The sequence below is a fragment of the Camelus bactrianus genome, chromosome 6 (genome assembly GCF_048773025.1).
Source record: "Camelus bactrianus isolate YW-2024 breed Bactrian camel chromosome 6, ASM4877302v1, whole genome shotgun sequence".
In the NCBI taxonomy this organism is placed as follows: Eukaryota; Metazoa; Chordata; class Mammalia; order Artiodactyla; family Camelidae; genus Camelus; species Camelus bactrianus.
The window spans coordinates 30156583-30167635 of NC_133544.1; the positions used below are offsets into that span (position 1 = coordinate 30156583).

Sequence of the window (11053 nt, forward strand, 5' to 3'; positions counted from 1 at the left end):
CTAAAAAAATGTCATGAGGGAAATAGTGAAACAAGATGGACAAAATGTTAACACTGTTGAAGCTGGTAGGTACATGGGGATTCGTGATACTATTTGTCTGACTTTCTTCTATTTGAAAATTGTCATAGTAAAAAGTTTTGTTTTAAGTCTATGATGGAAGGAAAGAGCGGTTTTGTCACCATATGCTCTGTGGAAGCTTTTGAACTGGAAGCAATGAAATGACTTTTTGGGTCAATTGGCTAAAGGATTTGGCACTTTTCTGTGTCTCTTCTTGGTGACCTTCAGCACTTAAGGCAAGAAGCAGAGGAGACCAGGGAGGTCAAAAGAGAGAAGAGCTGTGATTTAGGTAGAGGGTTTATCAGAGCTTAGTTTTCCTGCATCTGTGTATCAAATTAAGCGAAGTCCTCTACTGCCTCTAGCTTTAATCTGTAGTGAAGCTCAGCACCTGTGTAACGTAAATCACTCCTATCACTTCTTAGATAATAAAATGTGAAAGCTGGGAGAAACTTGAGAAAATACCCAGCTGAACCATCTTCTTTTGCATCCAGATGTTATAAGAAGGTTATGCGTAGGTGGGCAGGGTGAGATACTTCTCACTAAACTTTGTTTCATTTCTCCTGTGCCACCCTGAAAAAATCCATAAGGCAATAAAATGAATGTGCAGTCTTTATTTTTTCTAAAAATTAAAATGAGGGAACACTTTAGAAGAAGAAAACATCTGCATGATTGAAAAGGGGAAGGTCTAAACTCATACAATGTTATATGTCAATTATATCCCAGAAATGCTGAAAAATTTTTTTTTAATTTTTAGAAACGTACTGGAAAAAGAAAACAGGAAGGTCCAGCTTCACGCAGTGGCTCCAGGATGCTCAGAGGAAGGAAGCAAAGTTGGCCAAGGTGAAGCCAAGATTTTCCTGAGTTGGTCCAGATTCCAGACTAATATTTCAAAGAGGAAAGAGATCAGTCAAGAGTTGGAGTCTACAGTCCCTGGAACATCAATGCTCCGGTCACCTCAGCCTAGCATGCTGGCTGGCGTTTCTGGTATTGATGAGGAAATGGACCCAATTTCCCAGGTTATTCTGCCATCCCTGTACCCAGCCTGGCATCTGCCCAGTCCTCTGTCCCGAAAGGGTGGCTGACTCTGCAAGTATTGGAGAAGGCCTTGTTGGTGTGAACATCTCATGCCATGAGTCAGTCTCACAAGAGGGCTGGGTGTGTGAAGGTTTCCAGAAGGGTCAGGAGAATCAGAGCAGGGCAGGATTCGCAACAGCAGCCAGCCAGGAGGTCAGTCCTTCGCGGCGGGCCCTCTCCTCGGGCTGCTTTCCCTGTGGCGTGGACTGCGCTTGACGCAGCTGCGGCTCCTTCACCAGCTCTACTCCCACTGGATTCCCAGAAGCTCACAGCTGACAGTCCACAAGCGCTCAGACGTTTTGTTGTTTCTGGCCTTGGGGGACATACAAGTCCTCCTGCAGTCACTGGAGGGCAGGGAAAGAGGGTGAGCATGCAGAAGTCAAAAAGGACAGTCTGGAAAAGTTTATGGCCTCTTCCTCAGAATCTAGTTCTAAATGGATAAAATACATTGGATGAGAAGAAATTGAAATCCAGTTTTAAAATATTAAAAAAAAAACAAACATGTGGTATAGTAAGACACAGCTTTCTTTATTAACATGTTTTATAACAAGAACTAGCACTGGATCTGATCATCACCAAATTTCAGGGTACTGGCAAGCGGGAGTGACATTCTGCTGTATCTGCAACAACTGCAATGTGACATGAAATTATAGTTTTATTGACGACAAAGTCACAGGCATCACTACTACCCCTGCGTTTCACTGCCTACATTCATAATCGAAGAATATGCCAAATTTCAGAAGGAGTTAGTGAAATTAAAGAAGTTATCTTCCCATTCAAGTTCACAGACCCCCTTGAATTCCATCCACAGACCCACTTATGCCCTATGAACCCTTGACTAAGCACCCCTGTTTTGTTTTTAGGGGGAGCTGGGGGCTTGAGATTGGACAGATGAGGAGAAGGGGGCAGAATACAGGGCTGACAGTGTTTTTCTTTAAGTAGAAAATTTTTTCTAATTATAAAAGTCCTGTACAGCATTTGGAAAATGCAGTACTGATAAAGAAGAAAAGCCTATTATTTAATTGCTTTTCCTTACACATTTTTTTTTTGCTTTGTGTGTGTGTGTGTGTGTGTGTGTGTGTGTGTGTGTGTGTGTGTGTGTGTATAGAGAGAGAGAGATGAAGTCTTTCTCTATTTCTTTTATACAAAACTGACATCATACTGTACCTAGTTTGGGGAGGATAGCCTTCTCTTGTTAAAAAAGTACATTTTAACTGTACAAGTAATAAATAAATATATGATCTTTAAAATTGATCTTTCAATTATAAATATCTAGAGGTTAAAATTCTCCTTCACACCCCAAACACTTTGTAAGAGCTCAAGCAACATTAGCTATTATCATTTATCCATTCCCCTATTGCTGGACGCTGAGGTTATTTCCAATGCTTTGCTTAATAAAGGGTGTACCAATGAACAGCCTTGAACAAAGTGGGACAGAAGAGCAGACTGGGCTGGATCAAGTCGTGGAAGGGGAAGATTTAATCCTAGGGCTTCCCTTTCTTCCCAAACTGGCCATTAAGTTTGTGATAAATCGCAACACTGAAATGTCTATTTTTGTATTCCAATCTTGGCAGCCCTGAGAGACAGAGTTCACACTTGGGGAGAGGAGATTTTGCCCCAAAGCTTTGTGCTAAGTGGTATTAAAGAATACATGAAGGACGTCAGCCAAAAGCTTCAAGGAACAGAAGAAGGCTCCAGAGGCCGGCTAATGTTCTTTCCAGGGCCAACCAACGGGGACAGTCTTCTCTAACAGCTCTCAGAAAGCTACAAAGCTTACTCGGAAATGTAGCTTACGGGCTTAAAAGAGAACCATAAAACCAACTCTTGCCGTGTTTCAACTGTAAGTTTCATTAGAAAAGTAACAACATTTGGTTTACAGGCCCAACCTGCCCCCGAATTCCACCATCAGGCACAAGCTCGGCCACTGGGGGCAGCAGAGCCCCGGGATGCCTGCCCTCGCCACGCACGCGCACGCGGGTGGCGGGGGCAGCACGCCGCCTGCACGCACCTGAAGTACTTGCCGCTCAGGGGTTCCAGGCCCTCAGCCAGGGCGCAGTGCAGGCTGGTCTGGGCCCCCTCCCGCGCCGACTTAAGGAACGGGGAGAAGAGCTGCCAGAGCAGACACAGCAGGAAGGAGTGGCGGACCAGCTCGGAGCGGACGACGCCCGGGTGCACCGCATAGGTGGTGACCCCAGTGCCTAGGGCGGAGAGGGCACAGTTAGACCAGAGACACGCTCCGAGCCCGGGGAAACCGCTCACCTCCTGCAGCAAAATGCACAAGGGGGAAGAAGGGACTCGGGTTATGGATTGCCGGTGTTCAGAAGGTGCCACTTCTAGCCACGTGGAATCTCACTGGTAATGCACTGATCTCTTCCGGAAAGAGGTATCCCCTTCTCAGCCTCCTGTGCTCCACAAGGAATGCGTGGTTGAAGGTCCTTCTATTCTATTTCATTGTCACCTTTACTCTGTGGCTTAAATGGTTTCTTTGGAATTTCTGTTGGAGGTGTTTGAGGGTAACCATCTGGTTAGAAGGTAGGCGGCTAGGGTCTTGTTTTGAACTGCATTTGCTGGACAAGCACATGTTATGAGGTGTAGATTGAGGGGTGTTGATGGAAATGATGCGGGTTAACATGCCCCCAGGATACCCTGCTGCCTCCACTGTTTTCAGTACTTATTATGTGAAAGAGCTGTGCTACATGCTTTATGTGTTATCTTATTTGACTCTCAAAGAGGTTCATGAGGTAGGTAAAGTAAGAAGCCCGTTTACAGCTGAGGAAACATTTCTAAGCACATACAGGTTAAGTAAATTGTCGAAGTCTGCAACCCAGCAGGTTGCAGCACCAAGGTCTGAACCCTGATTTAGAGTAAAGAGCGTGGACTTCTGAGTTAGGCTGTCTGGATTTGAATCCTGGCTCAGCTAAGAATTAATGTGTCTTGCTTGGGCAAATTTCTTAATATATCTATGCCTATTTCTTCCTTTGTAGGGAAGGGGATAATAATAGCACCTACCTCTTTCTGTATTCTGCTAGTAAATGCCATTTTTCCAAACTCTGGCTTATTCACAAATTGTCCTCCAGATTCACAGATGTCAAAGCCAGCAGCTCAGTGAAAACTCCAGGGGAGCACAGAAGCATTAGGATTAAGAGTGGCCTCACCTCATCTTACAGCGGAGGGGATGAAGTCAAGGGAGGGTAAAGGGACACGTTGGTGTACACACACGGCTACTACATGGTAGAGCCAGAGCTCAGCCCTACGTGTCTGAAATCCAGCCCCAGCTCCCTGACTCCAGGCAGTGAGCAGCAGCTCTGTAGCTCAGCTCACCGTGTAAACCTCAGCAAATGGCATACAGAGGGAAGCACCTTGAATTAAACCAGAGCACCCACATTCTAGTCCTCACTCTTTCACTTGTTGTATAATCTTGGGCTGGCCACTTCTTTGGACCTTAGTTGGGACCCATAAAATAGTAAAAACAATATCTACTCTGCTTGTTGCAAGAGACGGTTGTAAAAAATCAGATGAGATGTAGATATAAGATGCGACAAAACATGAGGTTTATAGATTCCTGTTCCATTTTAAGCTTCCCAAGGGCAAGGCAAAAACCCTGTTTTTATTTCATTTATGACCTCATTTTCCTTAGTGCACAGAGCCATTGCTGGAATGCGCATGTTTGACATCCTGACTTCAGAAGTTTTTGTGAACCTTTGATCTGGACTGCAGGCCCTGCTTTTGCTGTCTCACCCTTGGCCCTTTCTCCAGACTTACCTTGGAGTCTCTTGGCCAGCTCACGAGTAAAGAGCACATTGGCCAGCTTGCTGTGGCAGTAAGCAAAACCCCGGTTGTAGTACTTCTCACCCTGGAGGTCGTGGAAGCGAATCTTGCCAGCGTGGTGGACCACTGATGACAAGTTGACCACTCGTGCAGGAGCGGACTTCTTCAGCTGCTCCAGGAGCAAGTGAGTGAGAAGGAAGTGGCCTGTGAGGAGAGCCAGCAGGGGAGACTGGAGAGTGGAATGGCAGCTCGTGTTCAGGGGATGGGAGCTGAGAACAGGACTTCAGCATTAGCTCATCATCTTCTGGATGTGAGCATTTTGATGCCATGAGTAATGTAGTGCTAATGGTCAGTCGGTTTGAGTGAATGGAATCCTCAGGGCAAGGACCAGAGCTAGAATGCAGGTAAGGCAATATAGACTTACTCTGTACTTATGTGTACCTCTGCCCTTACCCCAGCTGGGAGCAACTGCTGGCTTCCGACATCCCCCTCTGGCCATGATCACACAACTGTAGGCATGTACACAAGGAAGGATGGAACAGTCAGGGAAAATAACATTTGCCTCAGATTGGAGAACGTACTCCATGACCTACTCGCTAGAGCCATCACCTTGAACTCTGAACCCCAGCCTCTCTCATACCTCAAATCCTCAAGGTCTGCCTCCTCCATGGACCAACCCTTGACTTACTTGGCCTTCAGTTACAGATGTGACCGCCTCCAGCCAAACGCAGACTCCTGCACCCCCCACACCGGCCCTGCTTGGCAGGCCTTACACTACCATGGTCCCAATCAAGGATGACATTCTTCTTTCTGGCTGATATCTCCCAAGTTTGGGGAGTTCTTAATGGTATGAGTAGGAGGACCTCTCTTTTTTTCTTGATTAGGAGATGGATCGTGAACCCAACATTAATATCTCCATTGGAATCTTGGTCTCCGTGAGGACTGGTGGAGATTCTCAGCAGTGGTACAGGGTCACCACCCTACAGAGAACATGATGGTGTGTGTATGCCTCACTTTTCAGTCACTCAAAGATAACTTACCCAGGTGGTTGACTCCCAGGTGGGTTTCAAAGCCATCAGCTGTCTTGGAATATGGACACATCATCACTCCTGCATTGTTGATCAGAATGTGGAGCTGCTTTTCCTCTAAAGAGCACAACCAAGGAGACCCTGTGGTCAGCAAGGAGTCTGCTAGTTGCTTGTCTTTGTCCTGAGTATTTGTTCCTTGCCTTTGGCCCTATCTCAGTGATGTTCAGTAACCACTGTCATTGGGTTGCTGATATCTTCTTGGACACCATTCATTCATTCATTCATTCATTCAAAAAATGTGGACTCAGTACTGACTCAGACAGGCTGGGCACTGGGCATACAGTGGTAAAGCCAGGTAGACGTGGTCCCTGCCCCCCATGGATTTCATAGTCCTTGGTAGAAGATGGTCATTTTCCAAGAGGCAGAAGAACTTTGGCAGCAGCACAACCTCCTCTGGTGCCTGTGGCCACAGAAGGTGGACTCTCGGCTGTAAGAAGAATGTGGCATCAGGTCCACACCTTGATGCCAAGGAGTAAGCCTAGACAGCCGATGCCTCCAGCATTCCCACTGCTGCAGCAAAAAAGATGATAAGGATCCTGCCCAGCCTGTCCACCCGCCATCCCTGTACCAGTTCCCTGCCCTGCTGGTTCAGGTGGCAGAACCTGTTCTGTGAGATCCAAGATGGTACTGATGCCTGGGTCAGAGATGGGCCAGGCTGGAGCAGCCACTCCCACACCCAGCTTCCTGCCTTCCTGGCTACCCACCAGGGTCTTACCTGCCAGAAAGCCCTCAGCAAAGGCTCGGATGGATTTGGTATCAGATAGGTCCAGTTTCCGCACCAGCACCTGGGAGTTCTTTGTATCGGCTCGGATTTCACTGGCAGCAGACTCCCCCTTCAGAACATCTCGGCAGGCAATGTATACTCGGGCTCCTGGGGCCAAAACAGAGGGCAACATGTTCAGATCCTAGGCTGAAGGAGAGTCTAGGAAGTGGGCTCAGGGCTGGTGGACAGAGCATTCCCCAGCCATCCCTGAAGCAGTGAGTGGCTGTATTGCCACTTCAGGATTCTCTTTGCTCTCAGCTTAACCCCAGCCTGGGAACCCTGGTTTTTTACACCCTGATATTTAATGTGCCTTAGTATCTCCTTTTAGAATAACTGAACTGACCAATATTGTATCCAGACATCATTGTTATCCTTACTTTATATAATAGGGAAGGAGCAAGACGGAAGGAAGTTTTGTTTAAGGCCACAGACTAAAGTGGTATCACAGCTGGACTTGAATCCCAGGTTCTCTGAGTTCCTGACCAGAGTCTCCAAGCCCAGGAGGAAACACGAGGAAATGGGGGTAGAGGCTCCCAGTGAGAAAGGCAGGAGGTGCTGCCCTGTGGACATGGAAGTGAAGGACTTGCCTCTGCGAGCGAGCTCTCTGGCCGTCTCCTTGCCGATGCCCGTGTTGGCGCCAGTGATCACCACCACCTTCCCAGGAAGCTGCACGTTTGTTCTGCAAACCCCGCCAGCAAAGAACTTCCTATATGCAAGGGAAACAAAACATTTATGCGCCATCCTTTCCAGTCCCGGACTGAGATACATAAAATCCACCCAGCCTCAAAGAGGGATTTCTTTCCAATGCCGTCAAGAAGCCTAAAGAAGCTAATCTTCAGGGGACAACGTCTTCCCAGTGGGCAAGGCAGTCTCCTACTTATCAGCTCAGGTGGGAAAGTCATGTGCCCGGAAGCTATAAATGATCATCTGGGCAAACAGAATAAGTGCTCTTGAGCCAGGGCTAATGGAGACCTTCCTTGTTAGATAACAAAGATACCGCTGTTACCTCTAGAGGTTCCCTGAGGTCAGCTTCTTCCTCTGCACTAAAAACATGAAGGGGATGAGCATCACTGGAATCAGTGGTCCTGAGCTCTAGCTCTTCAATGAGCATCAATGGTGAGCCACTGATGAACAGCATCTATCCGGGGGTCCCTCACAACTATGGCTCTTGGGCTGCCTCTTCAGTTTCAGAGAGCCAGAAGCTTTCTGCCATCCTGCTAGAGATTTCATTCTAGCCACCAGCGCACAGAGAGAAAACCTCCCTTGTTCAGACCCCTGTGCAGAGTGCATCCTTTTACAGAGTTGACTTGACAAGTTGCCAAAACCAGGATGGGACGAGGGTGGTGGGCAAAACCAGCAGTACCTGAGCATCATCAAACTGCCAAGCACTAGGCTAGGTGCTTTCTACAGGGAATTTATTTTAATTTTCTCAACCACTCTGTTATTTTCCCCACGTTACAGAGGAGAAAGCTGAGGCTCAAAGAAGTTCAAGTCACTTGCTAATGGTGAAAAACTGGAATTTGTACCCAGGTATCTATGACAGGACCTACACAACACTCTGTCCCTAATATGTCCATTTAACCTTCTTTATCACCAGCAATTTAAAAATTCTCTACTCAGAACACACATTTCTTTGACATCTCCAGAAATGCCACAGCAAACGAGCCATCCCAAAAAGTTAGTGGAGGGTGGTCTCAAAGGGAAGAGAGTTTGTTTCCTTCCCTAAATACCTGGTACTTAACAATGAGTCCCTCGGCAATGACCACCTGTGATAATGCAGCAGGGCCACCTTGACTAGGGACAGAGAAGAAAGGGAGATCTTCAGAGGAACCCAAGGGAATAGAGTGAAAGAGCGAGAACTCCCACCTAAGTTGTCTGTCAAGCTACTTAATAAAGCCATCCGCTCAGCCTTCTACTAGCATCAGACTTCAATCCAGCCCCTCCTCTCCCAGCCCCAGGTGCTTCCTTCTCATTTTCCGCCAAGGTATACATAACGACCTCCTTCCTCCCTGTTCTGCCCTGACTTTCTCTCCCTTGTCCTCCATCCCTTTCTCTTCTTTCAGCAGCTGAGAACTCATCTACTTACAAGCTCCGTGGCTCCCAATCCAAGGCTTTGTAAACTATTGAATGAGTTACTGAATTAAGACAAACCTGATGGTTGGAGCTGTCAAATACAGGAAAGAAAGGAAGGAGGTGAGCAGTCCCAAGATAAGCAGCATCATTTTAACTTCTTTAGTTGCTGCTCCTTTAGCAAAAGCAACTTCGACTCCAACTCTTGCTCAGGGTTCTCTTGGTCTGGCTCCAACTCTTGGCTGTTTCTCGCTGCTTCTCTCTCTCCTGGGTGCTCAGCAACAGCCTGGCTCTAAGCGTAGCCCAGAATCCTATTTAAATCCGAGAGCTGTCAGAGCACAGCCTGCTGGGAGATGTAGTCCTGGGGGTGGAGGACACAGGAAAGAGCAGAACCTCACACTTACTGCCAGAGAAAGAGGCAAAATGGAGAACTGCCCCCTAACTTTCCCACCCTCACTTATTTTCTCTCATCAAGGAAATGTGTTCTCTTAACCGCTCCCACCTCCACTCCTGCAAAATAGAATATTTTTAACTTTAGCAACAGACCCCATGATATTTGAAATACAAGTGTGGTTAAAATAGAAAGACAAGGAAGAAACCCCCAGAAGAATAGTAAGAGAAGTCAGGAGAGTGGTTTCCCTTGGTTAGGAAGGGGTAGAGACTGGGGTGAGGTGTGTTGGGATCTCCTGAGGGGCTAGTAGTGTTCTGTTCTTTGAGGTGGGAGCTGTTAACACAGGTGTGCTCACTTTGTGAAAATTCATTTGATTTGTGCATTTGACTGTGTTTTGTGTTCTGTTTCAAGAAAGTTAATACACCCAGGTACGTGCCAAAGAGAAGGTAGAGTGTTTCAGTGCATGGGCTCTAGAGTGGGTTCCTGGTTCAAATCCCAGCTGATCTATTTGCAAGCTCTGTGGCCTTGAGCAAGTCACTAAATCTCTCTGTTACTCAATTCCCTCACACAGTGAGCATGAAAAAAAATACACCTACCTTTTTAAGTATTAACTTAATTAAATAGGTTAAAAATGTGAGACAGACACTAGCACATAGTAGGCACTGTATTAAGAGTTGACTGTTATGATTAGCTGTACTGATTCCTGTCTCCCTTGTTTCCCACTTGCTTTACTCAAAGGTTTGGTGTAGAAAAAGGAGAGGTAATGAATGACAGTGATGTTTTTGTTGAATGCTATTAAAGATGAGGAAAAACACAAGAAACAAACCTAGCAGAAACTCCCAGAGCCCTCTGGAGGTGTGTGAGGGGATGGGAGGAGGATATGTAGGTCCACAGCTTCTGCTCACTGAGCATTCTTCTCCTGGACAGGACCCTGAGAGTCACGCCCCAGATCTGAGAGCCTCAAAGAAGACTCGAGTGATGAAAGAAGATTCCTGTGGCAGGTAGGTGCACACTCCCTCCTTCGTTGACTCATCCATCCATTTAAAATGCACTTACTGAGCACTTCTGGTGTCATTCCTGCCCATTGCAAATCAGAAGAACCTGACAAAAAGAACAAGGAGTAGTAGGTGATTCTCAGGGGAAATCTGCCTTGACTCCCAGGTTGCCTCTCCCATCTCTCTTGCTTCTTCTGCTAGGGCTCCAGTTCACTGCAGCAATGTCAGCTGCAGAGACTACAAAGTCCAGAAGCCCCTGAGATCTTGCTGCTGATGCTCCCCAGTGCCTGCCTCCTAAAAGTTGATGTCTGCTGGGCCAACATGGTCTTGCTGACAGATGGAATCCTTTTTCCCAATACCCTGTGACACTGGGTCTGCAACACCTCATAGATTGCATGTGAAAACAAGATCTGGTGATGTTTTCTTAGAGTCCTCCATACCCCATGTAATCAGGGCTGAGGTCAGCCAGTGAAACAGATACAATGCCATATCACATGAGAGAAAGTACATTTAATAACCTCAAATCTGAGTACCTTTGTACAAAAGTCTTGTAGGCTCCCCATTGCAACTGAATCAAATTTCAAGATCCCGAGCACTTGAGGAGATGATACTCAATTTAGCTTCAGTTTGTCTGGGAGGCAGAGAGCCCTAAAGAACAGCATGCAGTGCTCTGGAGCAGCATAGAGAAGATATTAGAAAGAATATAAGGTATCTAGTATTATGGAAACACACAAATAGTTTGCTCAAAATATATGTTAAATATAATCCAAAGACCACCATCAGGTGATCGATTAACAGCTACCAAATGTTAAAGTACATTACAAAGCTATAATAATTTAAATAATGT

General features: G+C 46.5%; 1 protein-coding gene across 2 annotated transcripts; it reads right to left on the minus strand.

The window, feature by feature from the left end:
• Positions 1-663: 663 nt before the first annotated feature.
• On the minus strand, positions 664-10263 carry LOC105074699 (retinol dehydrogenase 12). Of its 2 annotated transcripts, none has more exons than XM_010962299.3 (8): positions 10038-10258; positions 8902-9181; positions 7338-7456; positions 6703-6858; positions 5940-6044; positions 4894-5103; positions 3140-3329; positions 664-1475 (listed from the first exon to the last, which is right to left on the minus strand). In XM_010962299.3, the coding sequence occupies exons 2-8, from the start codon at positions 8970-8972 to the stop codon at positions 1373-1375; spliced, it is 954 nt and encodes a 317-aa protein (XP_010960601.1). In that variant the 5' UTR covers positions 8973-9181; positions 10038-10258; the 3' UTR covers positions 664-1372. The 2 variants fall into 2 exon arrangements, with proteins under 2 accessions (XP_010960601.1, XP_045378085.1); XM_045522129.2 differs by lacking the exon at positions 664-1475 and adding an exon at positions 1516-1760 and having other exon boundaries at positions 10038-10263.
• Positions 10264-11053: the final 790 nt, after the last annotated feature.

What these genes read in the sequence shown, in the direction of transcription:
- LOC105074699 (XM_010962299.3), bottom strand. Translation starts at nt 8,972, where the DNA reads ATGATGCTGCTTATCTTGGGACTGCTCACCTCCTTCCTTTCTTTCCTG. An exon ending in TTGACAGCTCCAACCATCAG is followed by an intron (nt 7,457 to 8,901) that starts GTTTGTCTTAAT and finishes CCTTGCATATAG; the next exon opens with GAAGTTCTTTGCTGGCGGGG. An exon ending in CCTGGGAGTCAACCACCTGG is followed by an intron (nt 5,104 to 5,939) that starts GTAAGTTATCTT and finishes CTCTCCTCACAG; the next exon opens with GCCACTTCCTTCTCACTCAC.